Source organism: Boleophthalmus pectinirostris, unplaced genomic scaffold (genome assembly GCF_026225935.1).
Source record: "Boleophthalmus pectinirostris isolate CB_2022bp ecotype Guang Dong unplaced genomic scaffold, ASM2622593v1 HiC_scaffold_18, whole genome shotgun sequence".
In the NCBI taxonomy this organism is placed as follows: Eukaryota; Metazoa; Chordata; class Actinopteri; order Gobiiformes; family Gobiidae; genus Boleophthalmus; species Boleophthalmus pectinirostris.
Genome location: NW_026571133.1, coordinates 32,841,215 through 32,867,197, shown reverse-complemented (window position 1 = coordinate 32,867,197; position 25,983 = coordinate 32,841,215). Strand labels below are relative to the sequence as shown.

Sequence of the window (25,983 nt, the reverse complement as noted above, 5' to 3'; positions counted from 1 at the left end):
GTATTAGCATGCACACATCTGGTACCATACAGAACGCAATCAGTGCAGCTTCAAACTTGTTTTAACAACACTACATTTGAGCAATCAAAAGCTATTTTTGTATTACTGCCGCCCTTTAAATTAAAACTTTAATCAGCTGAGTAAAAGGCTAAAGAATAGCTAATCCCTCTATTAGTCCTGCTAAAAATAGTTTGGTTGTCATTACTGTGCTGTAACACTATATTGCATATATATGAAATACAGTACACTACATTTGGCATCACATTCTATCCTATGCGGTACTTATTTCATGAGCACGTTTTTGGTACCAGTAACAGTCTGACTATCCTGATTTAATAATATGCTAATGTAATTTGGAATATTCTGAAATGTGATGAGACCTGCAGGAATAGAAAAAGGTGTTAGGGGAGGAAATTATTATTTTGAAGAATTTTTCAATTTGCATTTTAATTTGAAACCAATTAATTGAATGTTTCTTAGTGGTCCCCATGCAAAGCTGAGTGTTTATTTGCAAAAGGCGCTAATCACATGTTTTGAAACTAGTTGGCTGTGAAACTCACTTCAGAACTCACTTTCTACTCCAAAGTGTGACACCCTGCCTAGACACAATGACTTCCAGTAAGGATATAAAAAAGGAAGCCTTTACTTTTTACCTTTATAAAAATGGAAACAAAAAAGATGAATACCCAATGATAGGAGACAATTCTCCTCTGTAACCATTTAGCGCAGCCTTCACCTCCTCACCATCTGAAAGAGCTGTCCCTGAGCTTGACAACATTTCATGTGTTACCGCGCAATGCTATTATTCGGCGGTGAGTGCTAATTTATTTGCTGAAGGGTCTGCGTCTCCTTCTATTTATTTTAATGAATGACAGCCAGGATAGAGTGCTAATGCTTTCTAGAGAGGGGCTCCGATTATTTCATACAACCAAGGCCCCAAAGCTGCCAATAAGCACATTAGTTTAAGGTTGAATTCCCTTGTTAAATAGAAGAGATGAGTTTTGAGCGTACCTTGCGTCCGTCGCTAGCGTGGCAATTGACGTTCAGGGGAGTTAGCAAGGCCATTAGCTTCTCTTCGTTTCCGCTCCTGCAATGACATACACAAGGAAAATACATTTAAAAAGAAACTGGTACTAAGGATTAGCACTTCTCCAGAGCTAAAGAATATAGGAGAGAAAATGAGGAAGAAAGAGATAAGCAATGTGAGACCGGGGGGAAGGAGCGGGGTAAAGCTGAGAAAATTCATTTGCTGTTTCAAATTGACAAAGATTTGTTCAGTGGGAGGTTACGGCTTGAAATGTGTGGTGATTTGGGGTAAGTCTGATGGCAACAAGAGTTTAAAAGAGTGACTTTATAGGAGGAGACTTCGACATCGTTGGAGGAGCAGCAAGAAGTGTTTCTGTAGAATCACCAATTTGGCCAAGAAAAGGCTCCCACAAAAATGTCCTTTCTATGCTTTTTGCTTAAATTTGGTGGGCTTTTTATTTAATTTAATTTTGCTCTACTATACACTGTTCTTCTATGCACTGTATTCACCCATTTTCTATATAGTGCAAGGAAAAATTGTCCATTGTTCCATATTTTTAGGCTTATAAACAGAGTTGGAAAAAAAACAAAAAAGACTTGATAATATACACATAGTAATTGATACTGAAACTAGTATCTAAACAAAATACCAAGAAATGAAAAAATAAAAAAATAAAAAAAACAGAAATAGTTTTACAGTGGCCTTAAAATATAAATGGACTGATTCAAGATTGTAATACTAAAGAAATTACTATTAATTTGTGCTGAAAATTACAATCTATTGTCTAGAAAAAATGTGTTCATCATCATCATACTGGTATAAATATTGGTACTGACTATACATCCATTATCACAGCATCTAGTTGCCATTCTCCCAAAAGAATCAGTGTGTTATTTATCAGTAGTGTTCTTAAATAGGTTTACCGCCATTTCCGGACTAGTGAGTGCACCTGAATATAAGTCGCATCAACAAAATTTTAAACTTGTACACATATAGGCTGCACCTGAATATAAGTCGCAGGTGTTCACGTCTTCAAGAACGTTTTCAAGTTCGGGCCGTCTGCTTTGATCTCTTCTGAAAGCGCCGTCTTTTTGCATTGAGTCAGTTCGTCACACTGCCGTCGAAAACATCTCACCATCGACTCACTGATACCAAGCTCTTGTGCAGCAGCTCTGTTTCCTTCTTCGACAGCCAGATCAATTTCCTTTATCTTAAAAGCTGCATCATAAGAATTTCTTTGTGTATTTTCGATAAGGAGGGTGTGTGATGTGTTGCATAGTTCCTTGTGCATCTTCCTTGTCTCTCCCTGTGCTCTACGGTGTATGTCTCCTGCAGAAAGAGCCGCTGTCCTGTCTGTATCATGCCAGTGTCTTGGAGGATTTCAGCAGATTTCAGATCTCTCATTAATTGGTTAATGGCTGAAGTTACTGAAGTTTGAGATGTTTTTTCTTGTCATTTACGCATTCAACTGTATTTAACATATATGTGTAAGATGTATCCCCTTCACTAATGTTAATTTAGCATCATAACGTATTTTATCACATGGCAATAAACTGAGTGCACTGACATCGCTAGCTAATGTTGCAACTTCATGTAGCTGCACTGTGTTGCCAAATCGTAGACCGTATATATGAAAGAATTATGTGCCAAATAAATAATCCCTCCATATATTAGCCGCATCATTGTTTAAACTGCAGAGTTCAAAGAGTGAGAAAAAGGTAGCGGGTTATAGTCCAGAAATTTCGGTAGCGCAACTTCAACTTCAGTTTGTGTTTAGGTTTAATCGTGCTGCTTCTAAATACAACGGGTGAATTGGGAATCAGAAAAGTGGTAAAACATCTTGCTTCAAACAAAACAAACAAAGAGGGATTAAAGCGACCACACAGACTAACTGCCCTGTGGGATGAGAGCAACTTGTTTGGATGCAAAAACTTCCATTTCCTCCTCTCCTCACTGCAAGCTGCCAAAACAGAGGAGTCATCCGAACACAACAACATCTTGAGGGTTGGAAGTCACCGTGTTACTGAGCAGGTCTTTCCAGGATTCACCACATGGCGTTGGTTAGATAACAGCCATGTACTAATAAAGTCCCAGTCCCTAAAGAGCACGGAACTTTCTCAAACATTTGGTCTTAGTCAAACTCACTGTGTTTATACAGGCCAGCAAAACCAAATAACTAAATTGATTTACTAAAATACATGTAAACCCTGGAAAAATGTATGTGGTGTCATAGTTCAAATAAAAAAATAACAATAACACATCTAGAGAATCCAATACGTATTGCATGTAACAGCACAGTATGATTTACATTAGCTGGAGACAAGGAGAAGCGTTCAGCTGCATGGGGTGAGAAACAGCCAGACAAATATTAAAATGTGCAGTAAGATGTTTACTCACTGGTTTTAGATCGGCAACAATGACAAACTACCGTTCCTCCACAGCTGACAAGCACATCTTTGTTTCATTGTTTTGGAGTGCTATACTAAAGTGAAAGCAAAACCTAGCAGATCTTCAGTGTGCTTAGTTGTATGGCAGACAGCAAATTATTTGAATAACGCAGTTTGTAGGGTAAAAATCAAATGGCGTACGTAAAAAAAATATGTTGCTTATTTATTTCTGCTTGTATGATGCGCTTATCTGTATTACAGCTGCAAAGTTTTAGTTCCAATGTTAAATAACTAGACGTCCCTGAATGCCCCTTAGCCCCCATCCGCACCTTTTTGGTTCATTGACCTGCATGTAGACCGGAACAAGTGGTCAAACCGGTTTTGGGGCGGAGATGACTTGAATTCAGTTGTTTGGAGCACTCAAAGTTCTCACTACATGTAAACATAGTGACTGGCAGTAAAATTAGTGTTTAGGGATTTCCACATCTGTGAACAGCCTTAAAGATGTCAGCTGAATCCTTAATTTGCTAAATGTCACAAAAGGTCAAGTTATAGTTTCATATCTCATAGCTTTCTATGTGTTTGCTTCTCTGGAAGTCACAAGATAAATATTGACACAGCTTGGTAGTTAAATGTCAAATAGTTAAGCGAGATGTTTGATAGTCAGAATATATCGTTGAGTAACACGGCCCGTTCATCCATTGTGAAAAGAATCATCCAGCCATAAATATAAGGTAATGAATCAGAGAATGTTTAACAGGGGGAGTTGTTGTTAGCTCGCCTCTAGTCAATAAAATAAATGCTAATTTTTGGATGACTAATTGTACAGTCTCACGGGGTAGCAGCAGTAGCTAAGGTTAGTGATTCCATCCAAACTATGGCAATAAAAAATCTTGTATCCTTGGGCAAGACAGATCACCCACCGATAAATGCATTATTGTTTAATTCATTACATGATTTTAAAATATTGTGATAATTGCTCATTCAGTGAAACACAGACAATGCATTTAGCCTATAAATATGCATTGTGACTTAAAGATGTGATGCCGACTTACTTAAGTTTACTTTGTCTTTGTCACTCTCTATAAGAATAGATTATGTCCTACTATTATTCAAAGGCTGCATGAAGTGAGTTTGCTCATCGATAATGTGCTGTAAGATCAAAGATTGAGCAAACTTGTCTGGCTTGTTTGCTGTCAGCTGATTGTCAGCCCCCAGTGACAGCTCTCTTTTACAGGATGGAAACCTTTTGGCAGCAACTGTGCATTTGGCCTATGCAATAAAGCTGCTGTCACAGAAACTAACGATTATGCTTTTTAGTGTTTTTTTTTGTTTTGTTTGTTTGTTTATTTTTTGCTGTCAATGCAGAGACTCTTGGTAACAGTCTCTTCCAGTGTTTATTATCTGGCTATGTAAGTACAAACATGGGGAAAATATCTAACAGAATATCTACAAAGGTAGTCTTATGACCAAATAAAAAAGAATCAGGGTAAAATTAGGTATTCGTTACTGCTTCTGTAGAGAAATTTGTCCCCTGCATTTGATCCATCTTTTAACACTGGAGCAAACTGTCAAGAGCAATTGCCAGCAATAAAACCCAAAATTTAATGTCTGGGGACTAGACATGTACAAGTCAGCTCTTGCCCGAGCCAAAGAAAATTGCGTCCTGAACCAACTCTATCAAACGTACATTAAAACAATCATATTGAGGATAAAATGGCAGTAAAATATTAACACCCAAATACAATCTTTAAGAACTGTGAGTGAACATAGTCATGGAGTTGATTGTTAGAACTAACTGTCTTCTGTACCCATTTTCAGTTAATCAGGTAACTGCACAAAATGCAAGCTCTACAAAGAAAGCTGGACTCGGGTATGGGGACTTTCTTCCTGTGAGATGCTTCTCACAGACCCCATCATGGCAAATTGATTTGCTAATCGTGTCTATGGTCTATGTTGATGTAATTTCAAATGCAAAGAAATAGCCTCTAAATAATATTCATGAGAACTTGTTTATTATCTGGTTTTACACCAGCATGAGGAAGCGATGTGGTCCACAAATGGTGAGAGGATCTAAATGTAAAAAACAGCATCCACTAAGCCATGTGTGGGAGGTTTTTTGCCCACAAAAAGGCAGACCAAAATAAAACCGGGCAGAAAAATAACATTGGTCAAGCTGCCCGGCTACTCCTCAGCTGTGAGAGTGGAACAGTGAGTTCACAGTTCAGACTCAAGATGGCCCCTGACCCTGCCATACACTGGCCCTGTGCTGCTCTGAGCCAGCTGCCTCCCCTGCCACAAAGAGGGATGGAACAAGAGAGGCTGTTGAGGCAGCCAGAGCTCAGCCACCCACACGAAATAACAAACCAGAGTGCTGCTGTTTCTGCACTGGAGATGGGGGCAACAAAAACATACAGGCTTTCACACCAAGCCCACGTGCACCTCAGCCCGCAACACAAACATGCCTCTGAAAGAGACTAGAGGAGATGGGTCGATACGCCTGCTGCACATACCAAAATGAGCAGCACATAATTACATCCACGGAGGGGAGAGATGCTATGACGCAGCTAAGGATAATCGGGTAAGGCTTTGATGTAGCATTAAAGGTCCAATAATTAAAGTCAGATTTTTGGAGTGTTGTGTTGTCATTTTATGTGTTGCCTTTGAACCATCTCAGGGCATTAGACAAATTGCACAAATGACAGGTGTAAAGATATTTGGGTAGGTGAAAGGAGAGCAGAGAAAAACAGATTTTGCATATTTCTGACACTCTTCCACTTCCACTTTAACAAGCAGCCACATACTGTGACTTGAAAAGGCAATGTGAAAGAAGTTTCTTGCCCAAGGATACAACAACAGCATGCACTGGTTTGCCAAGTCTTTGATGGCTCTAGCTTAATATTCAAGGTCAGACTATCAATTATCTCCCTCCCCAAAAATGATACGAATGCTTTGCCAATATGTTGTTTTAATTAGTTCTTCTCACTACCGCTACATGCATAGTATATTTGACCAGGTGTGTGTTTTTGCTGAAGGTCTCAATAAATCATGTGCTGAATCAGCACGTATGCACATATAAACAAGCATGTGGTTATCTATCTTCAATGGGCATGGGCAGTAGTGGGGCCACTTCTAACAGAGTTGGGTCTGCTTCAGGCATGGCTCCAGGGGCAAATGTCTGCTACATGAGCAACTAGCATCACCCAAACATAACAAATGTTAATAGTGCACAAATTATACTTTTTAATTGTAAGACCATTCTCAGCAATTCAAAAAGACATTTAGTAATTCCAAGTTTGTGCCAGAGTAAGCACGCTATTTAACTTCTCTGCACCTCTTCGTTAGCCTGATTCATCAGCCGGTTTCACTTCGTAGAAACCATCTCACCTCGCAGCATTAGAATTTGCTCGCTCAACGGTAGGCAGGTACTTTTTGTCATTTAAAAAAAATTGCTGCTAGAGAGAGAAACGAAATTGAGCGAAGGCAATAGGTGGCACCAGCCTGGCTACCTCTACGTTGCAAATCATGGAACTCTCATACAGACTTTCTTGAAATGTGTCACTGCCATGGTACAAATTAAAATTTAAGATGATCACACAATATTTGAGTGGTCATCACATTTGACTTAATTAATATGATAATGTAATGTGTAAAAAAAAAAAAAGTCTTTTTAATTTTTATCATGATCTTTGATGATAATGAAAAATGTTTTTATCTCTCTACCACTGCCTTGCACATGATGTCTATTGTTCATACATAATTCTACATTTTTACTATTTGGTTGTCAAACCTGTTTCTTTGAATTGTACTTTTTTTTTTAACAAGTGCTAAATAAATAAATAAATAAATAAATACTGTCTCTTTGTTGGGTTTGGCTAATGTTGCCTTACATACTATATGTCATATTTTGTGCATCATTCAACAGGAAACAGTTGTTGCTAATGTGCTATCTTAGTTTTGTTAAGCATGTCGGCAGCTCAAAATATGCAATCACTGGAAATGCTGTGGTTTATCACAAGATCAAGTCAGCATTTCGTGAGAAATTACTAATTACCATACTGATCCTCTTCACAACAAAGCAAACAAAATAAGGCAAATTATTCCTGTTTGAATAAAAAGCAAATGTTCAACTGTATAACCCAGTCATACCCAAGTCTACAGAGTGTCGCCCCCCATTTACTCAAAGATCATTCAGGGACCCCCTAATAATAATGCAAATTACATTCAAAACAATATGTAATATTTTAGTTAGAGCTACATGTCTATGGGCTTAATATTGATTTAAAGTAGTAAATGAAGCAAATAAATTATGTTTAATTTAGTCTGTACAAAGTTATGTGAACAAAAAGCAGCAAAGTTTATCTTCTTAAACAGCTGTCCCAAATACACTGAAACAAAAACATCCCTTCATAACAGTGACCTAAGGACGGAGATGGGATGTGTTTGTTGTTGTGGAGATAAAGCCTGACAGAGCTCCAAATAATTAACGCTGGACTGGAGCAGTGCTGCTATGTGCCTAAAAGGGCCTGTAGGAAAGAGGGCGAGCAACAGGGAAGAAAGCCAAGGAGGAAGACAGGAAGCACAGAGGGGGATAGTAAACATAAAATCAGAGGGATTAGGCACAGCAGACATACGCAGTGAGCAAAAGGAAAGAAAGGATATGGGTCGGTGTAATTACAAGGGGAAGGGGAGAGGAAAGAGGGCACCGGAAATGAAGCAGAGAGGAGCACTCAGGAGAACAAACAGAGGACTCTACAGGACGGACAAACAGAGGGGTAGGTGGGACTAGAACACTGCCCAGGGAATAGAAGGGATGAATTATAGCCAAGTGGCAAGTTGGATGCAAGCACTTATTTAGATGCATGGCCAACGCTCTTCTGCCATCTTTCATCTGTGGAGGATTGCCTTTGTACATATGAATGATTAGTATTGTGCATTATACAAACATAATACATTTTTCTGTCAAAGTCACTTTGATTAAAATGTTTCACAAGGTCCTCTATGCTGGTGTCCATTTTCTATGAAGTACTAGTAGTTGATTGTGCTTTAAATGCCTAGTGTATGTTGGCAGTGATACAAAGGGTTTATTCTGTTTTTAACAAAGAACACATATTAATCACAATAGACCAATATATTGGTTGGTCGATATATCGTGCTTGATATTTGGACTTTTTAGTGTATATGCTATTAGCCTCAATTCTACAGCACAGCACCAATATTTTGCTTTGCTAATATGCTGCAAGCTATATTTTAAGAAGAAGAGATAATTGGATAAAACAATTATAACTACACAGCACTCTTAAAGGGACATATTATGTTATTGTTTGATCTATTTTATTACCCTTTCTCATCAAAAGCATACCTAGAGTTGTGTTTTGTTTCATTCACACATGTTTAACACACAAACCCTGCATATTTGGGCTGAGTTCTTCTCTTAAACAATTCTCATTCCATCTTGTGATGTCATGTGGTAATACAGGAAGTGCTTCACTGTGTTTTTAAACTCTACACCACTATAAGCGTTTGGATGATTTCAAATCTCTACTGAACTAAAGGTAAAGAGTAGCTGACAACTTAAAAACTATCACTACATGACATCACAAGGTGGAATAGAGCATTTTGAGCTTTGGAGGTGTAGACAGACTAATAATAAAAGATTACTCGTATGAGTGAAACAAAATACAACTCCAGGTAGGTTTTTGAGGAGGTAATAACATTCTAACATCACATAAAGCTCACAAGAATGCATTTGGTGTAATATGGGACCTTTAAAAGTTTGTGGTAAAAAGCAGTGTGGGTGAGTTTGTAGTACATTTAAATTACATAATTTGGGGTTGGGCTCTATATATCAGCAGAGCTTATCAGTCAACAGTTGCTCTGGGTTTTCTTTTAAATCGTGTGATACAAGAGTTCATTCATCAGTAGTTTACTCAAAGTTATATTTCCATCCATTTATGCATGTTTGAGTATTCCTGCATTCTCCTCCATTCAAAGCTTGAGTACCAGCAAAATTTCAGCTTTCACCTACCTCCTATCCCCTCCCACTTCTTGAAAAAAAAAAAAAAAATTCTCTGGTTCATGCATGTAGGGTTAAATAATGTCACATAGCCATGCAGAAAAATCTATTGCTCATTATTGAGGTCAATAAAAGCATAAATCAAGTGTCTCTGTTTACATATGGATTTACACATCATTGCATTGTACTAGGGTTACTGACAAAAAGCTATCCAAATAATAATTGGTACTGAAACTAGTATCAAAAACAGATTTCATTTAATAATAAAAAACACATAAAGAGGACAAAATTGGACAGCTCCTGAAAACAACTGCAACTAAAAGAACAAGAAAAAGCTTTTTATTATCATCTTAATATCAGAAATCTGCATTCAGTATGGGGTCTTTCTTAGCAATTAAATTTTAACATCGCCGCTAAATCATTCTTGTCAGAAGATGATTTAAATTCCAAAACAAACTTGCAGCATAAAAACATGATAACACCTTAGGGCAATCCAATCACAGCACCAACATTAACAGGGATTAGGGGAAGGAAGCGAAGCGAATACAAGGACAGGTGTCACAAAGTGCTCATGGGAAGATGGAGAGGAGAGGAAACAAAGCATCATCAGCACAAGGCAAGATGAAAGGTGGTAAATGGCAAAGAGACTGGAGAAGCTAAGCAGGCAACAACAAGGGAGCAGAGAGAAAGAAGAATGAAAAGAAAGAAAGACTGATAAAAACACACACACAATTACACAAAGCAGTTGGGTACTCACCTCGCAGCCTCCAGCAGCTCATCCTTCTTGTATTCACCTAGACGGTTACAGAAGAGCATGGTGTCAGACAACTGGCCGCTTATACACACCGACCACACACACACGCACATGATCGGACAGCTCTCCCCCTCGCCATCTACTGTATGTGCGTCTTTTGTTATGGTTTCGGAGAGCTCTGCCTGACTATCTCCTCTCCTTCCTCTCCATCCCTCCTCGCTGTGTGCGCACCCCTCCGGTTGCCGTGACGATGCGTTGCCGGCAGCGACCACAGCGCGTTCATTGTTTGGGGAGCGACGGGCACATGCGCTGCTCGGTCTCTATAGCCGCACAGCTCTCCTCGCTTCTGTCATAGCGCTAAAAGTCCTCCTCTGGTTAGATATTTGTAGCGTGGCTCTGTGATTTTTATGCTTTTTTAAAATTTCTTCTGCCTAAGCTTTCCTTTGCTGAACTCAGGAGGAGCATCAGAGAGCACAACAGAAATAAACAAACCCCTCCCCCTTTGCTTTGCCTCCCTCACTGGCTCAACCCTGCCCCCCCGCTGCCACTGTCACAACACACCTTCACATATGTGGTATTTCCCGGGGGAGGAAGAGAGACAGATGCCCTAAAAATGCAACAAACATGATTGATTTTATAGTAGAAACAGTAAGATTATTTTCAAGTTTGAAATAAGCACAGATTATGTTGAAAATGTGCAAAGTGACACTGGAAAACATATTGAGGGTAAAGACCAATAGGCACTATCTAGACAATGGAAGGGGTTGTTGAAATGAAGACACTATAAAAGGCAGCAAGTTCAAGGGATAAATTATTTTAATGATCTTTCATAAAAAGAGCATTCAAATCTAAATCCACTTTTTTCACCTTGCTATCTAACCAGCTCTCAAACAACACAAAAACACCGACCTAAACTCAAAAAACAAGTTACCAGTCAGATCTGTGAAGAGGTGACTGTCCACAGTAAGAATGCATGTTTTTCATGGCACTTAGTAACTATAAACACTTGTAATTGAATAAACGCCAGATAGCAGCAGTTTAATGGAATACTGTGGAAAATTCCAAGCCAACAAATCACATCTCCATGGAGACAAGCACGTGGCAAATCCTTCACCGAGAAAGTTACATAAAACACTTTTAAAATATTTGGCCTCATTCTTTCACTGTTGACCACAGAAAATGTTGAGTTCGCAAAATGCACCTTTACTAAAATTACTTGTAATACAAAATGCATTTTTACTACAAATGACTTGTAATACAAAATGCACCTTTACTAAAAATTACTAATGCAAAATGCACTTTTATTAAAAATGACTTGCAATACAAACATGCACCTTTACTAAATTTTTTTTTTTAAATGCATCTTTACTAAAAAAGACTTGTAATACAAAAATGTACCTTTAAAAATGACTTGTAATACAAAATGCACCTTTACTAAAAAATTACTTGTAAATACAAAAATGCACCTTTACTAAAAATAACTTGTAAAACAAAATGCACCTTAATTAAAAAAATACTTGTAAATACAAAAATGCACCTTTACTTAAAATTACTTGCAATACAAAATTCGTCTTTACTAAAATTACTTGCAATATAAACATGCACCTTTACTAAAAATAATAGAAAAATGCACCTTTACTAAAAATGACTTGTAATACAAAAATGCACCTTTACTAAAAATGACTTGCAATACAAAATGCACTTTTACAAAAAAAAAATGAATTATAATACAAAATGCACCTTTACTAAAATTACTTGTAATACAAAATGCACCTTTACTAAAAATTACTTGTAATATAACTTTTGCAGCACAGTGCTATAGGTGGAACAGTGACCAGGGGGCTGAAGCAAAAACAAATAAGATGGATACAACCACCAGTACCTCTGACTACTAAAGGACTGCAAATCACATTACTACATGCTACAATTCAATTTGCTGTACTCTGCCCACATAACATAATAATGATTTATAACACATTCTTATTATTTGAAACTAAGGTGGGCATAGACAGAAAGGTATTGTATTTTAAGATAATTTGATCATCTACATCACCAGAGGAAAAGGTGCAATATCAGTCCATCTAATACAATGCAATGCCCACCTTTACAGTGGACTTTCCAAATATAAGGGACATAAAGTACAAAGAAACAACCACATTTGCACTGTTTACGTTGAGGCTCAGTGCTTCTATTGTCTGAATGCCACGGGGAACAGCGGTAATTACTCTTAGCTTGGACAGCGCATTACTATGGCAATATGAGAGCTTTGAAAACATAAAAAAATATATAGAACACAATCATAGTAACTGCTGAGCTTTCTCTTAGTAAACATAAGGCAGGCTAGTTGTGCATGTTTTATTGATAACAAGATTATACGCTAATTATGCGCTTGTATCTTTATGGGTGTTTAGAGCGGAGTTCAGATTTTGGAAAAAAAAAGAAAGAAAGAAAGAAATTTGAGTATTTTTGCATTAAATAGCAATGATTGTTGATGATTGTTTATGTTTGGGAAATTAATATGAAAGCCATTTTTATTTGGTTTTAATGAGACAAAAATAATCTAATCCAAAATGGTGATTCATCGATATGAGGAAAGATGTAATACATTTTTGTCATAATGAGCAGATTCACACAAGCACTACAGGGGTAAGACAAGGTAAAGAATATCACGTAAAGGTAAATAAGAAAAAGCAAATGTGTAGGAGACGGAGGAACGGAGGGGTGGGGTGGGGCGAGCAGCGCATAAGAAGGTTACAGCCCGGGAGGGGGAGGAGGGAGGAGGGAGGAACAAAGGATCTGCAGATGAAAGGAGAGAAAGGATGATTAGGGATGTGCAAACTGACATGCATGGATTTGACACAGTGTAATTGGTGTTAGCGGGGCTGAGGCGGAAACACAACGGGAGGAAGAGACCGAAGAGAGCCAGAAAAAATAAATTAATTTAAAAAAGACAATATGCATACAAAGAAATGGAGAGTAACTCAAAAAGACAAACAGTCAGTTGTTAATAATATGTAAAAGTAAAACCTCAGCAGTGTCCCATGAAAATGAATTGTTTATTTTAACAAATGAGCTGGAAATAGTGAAATAAACACTCTAAAGTAATATGATCATACATTTGAAAGGTAGGGAATGTAGCCTGATTCAAGAAAATAACTACACTCACATATGAGTGTGGGTTGTCAGTGCCTTAACCTGCAAATAGAGAACATACAAGTTCATGGACAGGTCATGCCTCATGTGAAAGCTCAGAATCTCCAGAATTCACTCGTTGAGCTGCACTAGCACTGATTCATGATTGGCTGCAAGTGCTGAGGTTTAGGTAGTTTCAACTTGAGTTTTTTTAGGTTTATTTCCAACTGGTTTTAGTCATAGGAACTGGCAACTAATAGTAAATACCTGCTTTCATGTATAATTGTCTTGAGAACCAAAACACCAAATGAAAACAAACAGCTTGACAGTGATGTACATTGTTTTTGTCATTTAGAATAAGTTGTTGTCAGTAAAAGCTATAGTTAATTGAAATGTAAAAGCCGTACTTTTGTGTGCCGATTATCTAGTCTTAACACAACGCTGCTGCAGTGTAACCCTTCCCATGACATCTTTATGCATCTTGAATAATGGTCACTGCGTATGAGGTGACTCAAAATGCATTTTAATGCTTAGTCGTATTCCAAGGTGCTCTATAATAAAAGGAGGGAGCACTTTCTTCCTATGAATCCACTTTATAAAAATCATAAAATTGTGATTATTTTTGTCTGAGGGAAAAACAGCGTGCTGAACCTACACATTTATCAAGTCTCAAAGGTCAGAACACTTTGTACAATGGTAGTTCACAACAGCTTTAGATTAGACTCTTCAGGAAAGGATTTGAAACAGTCAAGTCAAGCTCTATCGTAAAAGCTGGGGTCACTGATCACATTAACCTGGGTAGGTACATGTTTGGAGTTTCTAATGGACAAAGAGATTTTTAAACGTTCCACCCTAGCCATACTTACACATTTATGAGCATTTTAATCCCAGAAAAATCCAGCTGTGATTCAATATTGACGTCCAGCCTCAGACTACTGCACTATTTATGTCTAGCAGACTTGCAGTTTCGCAAGTCTGATAAAAGTTTTGGCGATAACAGCCACTTTCTGATCAAATGCATTTTTCTTCACCCATTCACGCTTTGCGAACTATACCAGGCATGACTCAGCACTTTAATTAGTTACACAAATCAAGCCCAAAACACACACTCATCTGTCTTGCTTAATGTCCCCTAACAAGTCGTTAGCGTTGGTTCCGGCTGCTCAGTCTCACCACACACTAAAGCTGAAGTCATTCTATGGTTGCACCAGTCGAGTCTGTTTTGTCATTATTGCTGTTTGGAGCTTCAAATTATTACTCTCATTTTTGGCAATAAACTATACTATTACTGGACAACAGTAGCTCAGTTGGTATAGCATTTGTCCATTACTCCAAAGGTTGGCTCTCAACAGAAACATCATTGGTTGAGCAGTTGACCCATAGATTAGCGGTGCGATTTCACCTCCCACACAGAATGGACTTGGATATTTCCGGTATTATGTAGGTATATTTGATTGGAGGCAATAGTCATTTTATTCATTTGATAATTATGAGAACTGAGGGCTATTACTGTCATCCAATAAGTTTCTCTTTACAAAGTCCTGGGGCTTGAGGATCTAATGCCATGGTTAATGGACTGTCTCCGTCATTATTGGAAGTCCATTGGGTCAAAGCCAGCTGTGTTTTGGAGACTCACAAGGTTAAAGCCAGGGGCACTCAGCTCCCTGTCACTGCTGGAATGTCAATGAGAATCTGCCTAAGTGCTTAAGGAGTTTGTTTTGAGAATCCATCCAATGCTAAATATTCAAACAGACACGTGCAATCTGGATACAAAGGCCTGTAATTACAATGTGATAATTGCTCTCCAAAATGGATTGCAATTTTGGTTAAGTGATGGCTTTAATTTTGGTAAGTTATGGCTTTGACCTGGTTTCTAATTTTCATACTGACTTTTTTGATTATTGAAACATGATACTTGTGGGATCTTTATTTTTTACCACATGTTGTTTTTAAAGGTCTTATATTCAAAGACCAAGTGTTTAAGCAATGTTGTAATGATGTTACCTCATCAAAAACATACTCGGAGTTGTGTTTAGTTTCATTCGCACATGTTTAAGTAACACTGCATTATTAATCTGTCTCTGTCTCCAAGGCTCAAAATGCTGTGTTCAACCTTGTGATGTCATGAAGTGGTAGTTTTCAAGTTAATAGCTACCTTTTACCTTTTGTTTAGTAGAAACTGGTAATTCTAGGACTGAAATCATTCAAATTAGTTTAAAACACAATGGAGCCCTTCTTGTATTACCGTATTACAGTACATCACAATCATTTTCTATCTGAGAGAAGAACTTGGCCTAATTATGCAGAGTTTGTGTGTTAAACAAATGTGAATGAAACAAAAGAAAACTCCAGGTATGTTTGGGATGAAGAAACAACATTATAACATAGATCAGAAAATATCACAATGTAGATAAACATCAAATGAAGCACATTCCATCACATAAAATATACCTTGGACAATGTGAAAACGGCACATTACTATTTATTAAACATATTTGAAGTCTGACACATTATAGGCACTAACTTTCATTGTACGATACTTATTTATTGCAGATCATATTTTATGAGTTCATTTAAAAAAAGGTTTTACTGCCAGTAGGGGCATAGGCCTGTCACTATAATTACTATATCAACTTATCATTCAATACATCAAAGAGGGAACAAACATTTTGTGCGGGTCAATATTTATTGTAGGAACTGATGGATATGTTGTTATTTGTCTGTAGTACAATAAGATTTGATTTGTAATGAATAACTCAGTTCTATAACTCATCAAATACACTAACTACTACTATTAAGTGCATTTATTTATTTGTTGTGGCTCATGTTTTTTTTAAAAGATATTGTATATTTAGAACATTTATTTTTTTTTTTTTAGAAAATCTGGCTTTAAGGTTATTGTGACAGTGGCATAAATATGTTTTAAACATGATTGTTTATTGTCTAAATTTTCTTCCATATATTATTTTGCATTTTGAGCTTTGATGATGTAAACAGACTAATAATAAAGGATGACTCAAACATGTGTGAATGAAACAACCGACAACTCCAGGTATGTTTTTGAGAAGGTTACATCATTATTACATGGCTTAAGATCACAAGAATCAATTTAGTATAATACAGGACCTTTAAACTACTATTACTGCTCTGATAACCTGTAGAAAATCCCAATGATCAAAAGCCAATAGGTGGCCCTCTTAAATGTGTGTGGTTGGAGCATCCGGCTGACTCCAAACAGCAGAGACAGGACAGGCTGGAGAAAGGAGAGGTTGTAGAAAGGACAGGTTGGAGAAAGGACAGGATGGAGAGAGGACAGGTTGGAGAAAGGACAGGCCTGCATGTCTCTTGAATGATGATATCATGTGTGCCTCTGTGTGCTGCCGTGTGAGAGACAGCACACAGTTCCCATGTGTCTGTCTGTGTCATTCCTCTGCCAGTGTATTAGACACCACAGCCATTGCTTGAATTTTAATTGTGAAATCTCATATTCATGTAAACCCCTGCATGTGCTGCCATGGGGAAGTGGCATCATTAGTGGTGTAAAGGTGAGACACAAGTCAATGTCAGGCTGCCACAGTTCAATATGCAGATGAGTTTGCCATTGGGGTTGGAGAGTTTAGAAAGCTGGTATCTATCCTAGAGCAAAGTGTACAACAATAGATTTTGCAGTGTCATAAAATACACATGCACGTTGGGTAAGCTTCTATGTACATGCATTTATTATATGTTTATTCTTTTGTTAATGATGAAGTTAGTTCAATTGAATAAAAACATATTTTTGTAAACTATATATATATATATATATATATATATATATATATATATATATATTATTATTATTATTATTATTATTATTATTATTATTATTTTGGGCTAATCCAGTTAGTATTGGGATGTTAAGTGTTCACCTGTTGCCTGACCAATTAAAGGCAGGTCAGCATACAGTATGATGTACTTAAACTTAAAACTTATCCCTTAAAGTATTTCCTCTTTTTAAATTATTTGATCGAAAGTGACACACCTACTCCTATAACGACAAATTATTGTTATAAAACTAACTGGAGGCTACGAATAAGTGTTTTCTCGAAGCATATCGATTTGCTTAACCTTGCCTTTGTTTACAATATAGTGCCACTGTTACGTTCATGTTTTTGAGAATGCATCCAGCCATTGCAGTGTAACTGTGCTGAAGTCCTAGCAATAATGACACTGAGTGAAAGTGACTGGAGCATGAGTGGCTACGCTGCCCAGCTGTCCACTGGTGTGTGTGTGTGAGGTTGTGTGTGTCATCATATCATCTCACTGAGCACACTTTATCCACCGTTACACAACTACTGGCTTTAAGTCAAGAGCTGCTCCATCCACTAATAATCCAGCAAGGTCAGTACCGCTGAAAGAGCAAGCAATAAAAGAGGAAATAAATAAACAGGAACCCAAATGCAGAAGAAAATATTTTTGGGGGAAATGGCCATTACACGCTCTACTAAAAGTGGGTCACTCTGGAGAATTGTCAAGAAGATCAATAAGGTCATCTTGCCTCTTGAAAGACCAGCCCTGTACCTTGTCTCTGTGGAGATCAGATCATTTTAAACCCTCCTGTGCAAGATTCCAAGTTATCCTACATAATATGCATAGAGGCAAACAGGTGACTGTGAATGTTACAGAGTGGGGCTTTAAGTAGTTAAATCCAGACATCATGAAAATTATGATTTACTTAGAATAAACTGAAACATTACAAATTTGAACAATGATGTATTGTCATAAAAGTGGTCTATTAAAGTCTAGCAAACCACATCATAAAGTTAGCAATATAGACTTTGATCAAATATTAAAAGAGGTCACGGTATACCTCTGCTTGCTCACACTTGTTCACACAGTCTAACCCGATGTGATTAATTGCTTCAAACAGTACGCCACAGTGAACAACTCGGATTAATTGCTTTTTTGGCGCCCTATCCAGACAGCGAGCACCACTCTTTTTGCTGAGCTCTAAAAACCTAAGAGGCTGCGGTGTTTGTGGGTGGACACTTTTGTAAATCATTGTGAGGTAACATCAGTGTTTTTGACCTTGTGTTGGAAGAGCATTATTTAAACTGGGTGTTTTTATTGAGGTCCTCCAAGGGCAATTACCTTCATTTGCTTGGTTGGCTGCAGTTTGCCGAAGTCGGGGTTGGTTTAATTGGGTTTCAGTCTTTTTTATGATTTAATGTATCCTCCCTGCACTTGTAAGAGCAGTAGCAGCCGCTTTGAGATACGGGGAAGTGAGAAACTGGGCAGAGATGCATGGATGAAAACTGCACACCACGGAATGATCTGATTTAATAAACATAGTTGAGTAAGGCTATCAATAGTCTGGGTGGTGATTATATTAGTATTCATCAAAACAAACTTACCATATAAAATACAGATAGTCTGAGATATCAGTTTGCTGATATTTCTACTAGCATATTTGCTATCAACCTTTAAAGAACACATACTATGCATTATTTGTAGAGGTTGATCGATATGGGTTTACTGTGTCTATTAGCACCAGAGGGAATTACAATGAGGAAAAAAAAAGTTGAAATGCATACAACAAGTCTAGCAATGATTTATGGATGAAGGGTTTCTACCTGTGACGCAAGAATCCTGGGAAAATTCTAGTCACATATTTTGTGACAGGCCAGGGGGAGCAGAGTGCACAAGATTCATGAAACAAGCATGAATGAAGCAAAATGCAACTCCAGGTGAAATGTGACTACACTGCTCTTCAAAAATGCTGACTAGTTTTTAGACATTACTCTTATGCAGATCGGTGCACTACAGTATATAGTATACAAAATATTGGATATCAGCATTGGCTATGAAAGAAAAAAAAATGTTGGTCAATCTGTATTCTCTGTTTTGATTTACAATTTCACCTGTTTAAGAATACTACGCCCACACACAGATGGGCACAACATCAAAAACTACGTACATAATTTTGCTTACATTTTTACAAATTAGAGATTGGTGCAGCAGTGACTTATTTGATGTCAGAAATAGTTCGGATATTCTTTGATTTCTCCTATAGATGCTGGCAACACCATCCTATACTCTCTTCTCATCAGGGCCATACAATGGTTTCCTGGATAACAAAGAGGAGAAACAACACATGCTAATTTGTGATGGTATCTGGAAACTAGTTAGCATGGCTGAAAAAGCAGCAACAAAAGCACCAGCAGACTTTCTCCGCTGCATTTCACAAATACAAAGCACCACAAGGAGGCTGTAGGGCCCACTCCTCAGAGGAAACTGCTGCAATAACAAAAACAGCCCTAGGGGCTTTGGAGAAATTAATATAGAAAACAATAGGTCACGTCACAGCATCAAGTGTATGCTAAGAAGTGTCAAGAGAAAATGATATTAGAATAAATTTCTGAATAAGACACAACAGCGGATACTTGAATAATACTTTATAGCTAAACTACAATACAGATGTAGTATTGAACTGTCAGTTATGCTTAGAAAATATCTCTTCCCTCATCTTGATTGACCACAGTTTTCTATTTGATTTAAATTTTTATTTTAAGAAATATTTTAATAGCCTGATTCATCTTCGTCTGACCTCGCAGCATTAGAATTCGTTCACTCGACGGTAGGCCGGTACTTTTGTTTATAATACCAATAGCTGCTATTTGGTTGTGACGTATGTAATGCACCACTAACGGGGCTAACTGGTATATTAAGCTTTTCCCAAATCCCATAGGAAGAAGTACTTTCCCCTTGATAAAATTAACCGAACATTCGGCTTTAAATCCTCGATCGGGAATTGTTGCCCTCACAGAATATATGGCTCTTCGCTGATTGGCTGGTGCCCGAACTCGCACTTCCGGGGTTCTTGCAAACCCTCTAGTGTATTCTGATTCCTAACATAGTCGCTGGAGAGAAATTAAGTTGAGCAGAGGCACTAGGTGGGGCCAGCCTGGCTATTATTTTAGTGCCATTTAACACAAACACAAAATTTAAGTCTGAAATCTGCTCCAAATCAACTGCCCCTCAATTGTCCCAAGTTGATAATTGACAATATGAAATGATTGGATTTGATTTTGATAATGAGACACACAATAAAATGAGGTAATCCGTCAAAAAAGAATGTAGACATAAACCTGATTTTAGATACCAAAATAATCAGAATGGCGACCCATCTTGTATGCCTGAAGAAGCATAAATCATAAACAGAAACTGCCATGGCAACCAAAAAATCCAGCACGTCTTGGGTGCAACGCAAGACAAATTTGGAAACTTTGAACATCATTAAGAAAATTCTGTCATTCATGTCAATCTCTGAGAATGGCCATATGCCCTCACAAAGTGTCTGTGTTGTGGGGTTGAGCAGCCACGTGGAAAACTAGGCAATATGAGCAGAAGGGGAAATGGCGCAGACAGATCACAGAAGACAAAAAAAAAACCCACACAAATTATTTCGTCCCTTTTTTGCTGGGTCATTTTGTTGTTTTGGAAGACCACATCATTCCGCGGTGTAGAGTTGTATGGATGAAGAAAGCGTTTGCTCGTTTATCACCGGGGACCAATCGAAGCGCAGTCATCACAGTAATCAATGAGCATGTCACTGATAAGAGCGAAGAAAGCCGTGCACTTGGCCCCGCACACAAAGGGAAATCTAAGGCATCTTCCACAGTCCGAAGGTGCAAGATTGCCTTACCATTAGGGTCCGAGAGCCTTCAGAAACTCTTTGTCACCGTGATTGGGCTGTTAACACACATACTGGCACCCTCTCACTTTCAATGCCTCCTTTTGATTTTGTGTCACACCATCTGTCAGCGCAGGCACTAAGCATCTCCATCCGTCGTGCCATTGTCGCAAACTCTTTCCCCTCGCTGTGCATTTGTTTACCTCTCTTCCATCTATCACTTCCTCATACCCTTTTCCAGCTTTACGTCCATTCATCGACTTTGTTTCCATCTCTCTCCTCCCACTCCTTAAATATATCTCATTACTTTTCCGAAGCCCTTTAGAGAAAGAGAGAGAGAGAAAACTGAGGCTAATTTTATGCTATGTTAAAGCTGGGCTGCCCACCGAGGATCACTCTTCAAAGTAACTGTTTCATTTTCTACTAATTTACAATAGACAGGGCCGCTCGGTGACAGGCGTCTTCTGAGCCAAGATCTAATGGAGAATACAAACAGAAGGGGTTGCGCCGACACGGTCCAAGCACTTGAAACTGTGCCTTTATTGAGTCGCACAACCGGAGACGGAGAAGGGACAAATGTCTCTAAAAACCGACGAACAAGGCAAGCCCTGGGACGACGAGGGCCCTAATTGATTTCAACGGATGAAAACCTGTCGCGCCATAGAGAAATGAGATTAGTACTCACTGCCGTTATGACAACTTGACAGGGATACGGTAAAAAAGGCATTTTGTTCTCTGTACATACATTACTCCTATCAGAATATCCATGCAGCCGCTATGTCTTTGCGGATGACAGCCTATTATTGCACTCGGTAAGTCGTTCCTGTAATGAAAAGCTCACTGTGGCATGATGACAAGTGGGACGTTTTGCGCGAAAAGTTGTTTGAAGCAGCAATCATTCTCATGCAATGTATTATGGATATGTTACAGGTCTATTTTAGGAAAATGGAGAGAGAAAAGGTCACGTAAGTTGCATCATCTGTCAAGAGTCAAAAAGTTTCAACTTGAAGGGCAGGAAATGTGGAATTTAGATTAGGGCTCCCAGTCATAACTAATCTATCATTTAGGGATGTCAAAAAAACAAGTTCTGAATCACAATATATTGCTACAAAGAAATATTGCGATAAATGAAACTACTTTGCCACTGACAAAATAACAATTATGCAAGATGATCCCAGTAAAACATTTTGAAATAGACAGCAATATAAAAGGGCCTGAGCTGCAACAAATAAATAGCAGAATGAACCAATAAATTAGTCATAGAAGTTATTTATTCAACCCTTTACAGCTCAAATCTTCTTGTATTACAACAGACATACACCAAATATCCCCACTTTTACTTAAATATTACACACATGATACATACTGAGACCCAAAATGTATTGTTCCAGCTTTGATATATTGAACGATAGAATTTGATATAGTCCTGTCACTATAGTTATAATAATAATCACTTTTGTTATTGAATAATCATTAACTATTCTATACAGAGGCTCCAAAACATGCCATGAGTGGGCAGAAGAGATTTTAGGGTGTAGAATGAAAAGTAATTACATGAAAATTAAATTTTTTGATTAAACCACTCATTAGGCTGTAAATATAGTCTTCCAAGATGTCCTCAAGCGGCTTCAGATTAGCTTTGCCTGGGTGAAATTGATTAAAAATATCATATTCACAGGCCTTTTTGTTCTAAAAAACTAAGTGATTAATTGAAAGGATAAACGCTAGATTAATCGATAAGCAAAATCATTTTTAGTTGCAGCCCTAATTTAGATGTTTTTTAATAAGCTTGTCTTAACTCAGAATTTACTCATATTATAATAACATTTATTATTTTGGAAAACAATGTGCATGTCAATCAGGTCAGCAACTGATAATAATTTAAAACTTAGATGCAACTTGTCAATTTGTCTTTCATTTATTCAATTTCTTTAACTTGTGATCTTTTCTCAAATCAACTCAAACATTCACTTCTAGTTGTAAAAAAAAAATGTTGCTATTCCCTAAAGGCCTATGATGTGAGACAAGCATTTTAATCAATTTCAAACTTTCAAAGCATCTTTGCGCTGCACAGTTTCCAAGAAAAAAATATGATAAATATTTTAAAAATATACCTTCTGAGCCAGTTTAGATAGTGACAAAGTGGTTTGTCTGAAATGCCCTCCTTTCAACGTCACAAATTTGGTGTAAAACAAGTTTACTCTCAACAACAAGATTACATTGGATGCCATAGGGCTTCAAACTGAGTGAACACTACTCTGTATTCTAGACCGACTCCAACTCTGACAACTCAAATTGCCAAAGTGAGACAAATTTTGTATTTTATTTAGGAGAATGACTTGCAGAACTAAGGCCATTCAATTCTCAAACTTGGAAGGAGACAAACTTAAGACTTCAGTCCACCCGTATAGTGCCAAATCCCGATGGGCTCTAGTTTAAGGCTGCACCTTTACCTGACTGTCAGAAGTGATGCGTTAAAAGGTCTTCTGGTGATAGCCAAGCCCTTCCTGACCCTTCTCCACCACTTCACTGTCGGCACCTCAGAAAAGAGGGCTTCAGATCAAAGGACGAGTGCACTCCACTGTTGGATCTGGGCTGGTTTGATTTGATTCTCTCAGATCAAGTCAATGTAAACAACAAAAAGCACAAGCCAAAGTCGATAACAACTGAGAGAGACACAAGCGTCAATGTAGCAAACAAACTCCAAGTTATAGCCAGCGTTTGTTTACATCATTGTTTGAATGAGAATAAAAGAAGGTGAAATAATAATAGTTACATTTTATGTCTCAAGAAAGTGCCATTGAAAAGGTAAAAACATATATTACAACTTTCAAATTCTACCTTTTGAAAATATTATAGACATTATACCCTTCCAAAAAACTTATTGGCAGTTCGAGTTAAAATCAACTTTAATTCAAAGCAGTCAGTCAGGTAGCTTGCATTAAGTTTTGTACCATGTGCCATAATTCGTACCTGCCTAAAAAAGTAAAAAAAAAAAAAGTAAAGTGGACTCCCTTTTCACTGTTGAACTTTTAAAATAAAAACATAAACAATACATTATTCTTGTTATTATTACAATGAAACACTATAAGGCAACATTTCCCACTGGGCAATTAAGAGAATGTAATTGTGCAACACAGGACTTATTTGCTTCAACTGTAGTTCACAAACAACATTTGTTTAACTAACATGGTGTATACACAACTACATCGGATGCTAGTTAGCTAAGGTGGTGCATGCACAACTACATCGGATGGTAGTTAGGTAACCATGTCACACCCCAATGTTGTTTGCCGAAAACCAGAGATTAGAAAAATCCCAGTACAAGCCTAAACGGAATGGCAATCTGATTTGTGCATTAATGCGCTGTTAATGAAGTCAGATGGGAGCGGCTTTAAAGCACAAGAAAAGCCAAAGGAATGAGAGGGGGGGTGTTGGCGAAACTATTTTGTGTGTGTGTGTGTGTGTTGTCGGCGGTCCAGAGAATTGATCTCCCGGGCTCAGAGGCAGCGAGTCGGTGAATACCAATCAGCGGTAATTAATAGCTGCTAATGGACTTGGTTTCTCACTCTCTGTTCTCATCTTTTTTTCTGTCTGGATTTGTCCCCTCCAGGCTTTTATTTTCTTGTGCTGCAATGACACGAAAAGTGAAAGAAATGAACTCAAAGTCAAAACAACTAAAACTTCTGTGATGGAAAGCCCAGTGACTGCCAGGGCTTACAGGGACTCGTTCCAATCAAGTCTACAGCAATGGGCATGTGGCAAGTCCGTGTATACAGCTGTAGGTGCTTTATGGCACAAATTATCGGAGTTTGAACAGCGCACAGAAGTGGATTCAAGCCAGAATAAGCACCAAGTGGCACGCGTCATTTATTGTCCAACCAATCTCCGGTTTCGTAAATTGCAGTTTGAGATACACACTGACCATATTAACCTTTGACTATTGAAAAAAATAAACTCATTTGAGATTTCTGCTGTTTTTCCTTGAATGTGTTTCCAGGCTGAATAACAATAACTGCATTTTGGACCGCACCAAATCTTACCATGTTTTTTAATGATTATGCCAAATGGTGTTCAGTGGCAAGTGACGGGCACTGGCTGCAATCATATCCATATTTAATGCCAGAGGTGCCAGACACATCCAGCCGGTCAGTCCACAGATACAGAGTTGGGCACCGTGGTATTGGCACCATTAATTGCATCCTGGGGCAATGTGGCAATTTGGCTTGACAACTCCTAGAATCCAGTGGTCCGATTTTGGGGCAAATGGTTTTAGGTGTTTTAGAAAACCGTGTAATTTATAAATAAGTCAGAGTATAAATTCCCTGAAAAATACAATTTGTAAGATACTGATTCATATTGGTTTTCAGTTTAATAATGTAGGCAAGGTTATTAAAATGTGTGGAAGTATTTCACTGCAGCTTTGTTCACTACGAAATTTGCCAGGGCTAACAACATTGTAGACCAATTTTATGGCCAGTATGCTTAAAGGTACATTATGTAACTTGTAGTCCCTGTAGAGATATTCTTGTTTGCTTGGATTGTTCCACGATATAAGTTCCATCTTCCTTGTTTTAGATTAGTGGTGTTTTTCTTGCTCAAAATGCCTAGGAAAATCATGCATTATTATAGTGAGCAGGGTCACCTTTCTACAGATCTGACTTGTAACTTGGCCTGTTGTCATCACCTATTTGTCTTCACAGAGTTTAATGCAATACTGTGGGACATTCCAGGTAAAGCAATAAAGGAATAAATAAAAATGAAGGAGACAAGATGGTCACGGACCCTCCTCCAGAAAAGTTACACAGTGCACTTTTAAGTAAATTATGACTAATTAATTTTAAAAAGTGATTATGATCTGTAAAAGAATATTATTACAGAACTTAAAAGTTTATCACCCAATAGTCCATTATGCAACTATGCCACTTGTAAACATTACAGGTAAAATGAATGCAAAGCTAGACCGTGCTTATTAGCTTGTAACTCAGAAAATGT

The 25,983-nt window shown here is 37.8% G+C and overlaps 1 protein-coding gene across 1 annotated transcript in view; it reads right to left on the bottom strand.

Annotated features, from left to right (window-relative positions):
* The window catches only part of LOC110166351 (poly [ADP-ribose] polymerase tankyrase-1-like), a 113,992-nt gene that overhangs the window by 63,728 nt on the left and 24,281 nt on the right, over nt 1-25,983 (bottom strand). Inside the window, exons 5-6 of the mRNA XM_055153653.1 lie at nt 10,188-10,224; nt 1,012-1,087 (exon numbers count right to left, since the gene is read on the bottom strand). Coding sequence (XP_055009628.1) covers nt 1,012-1,087; nt 10,188-10,224 — 113 coding nt within the window. The remainder of the gene's footprint in view (nt 1-1,011; nt 1,088-10,187; nt 10,225-25,983) is intronic.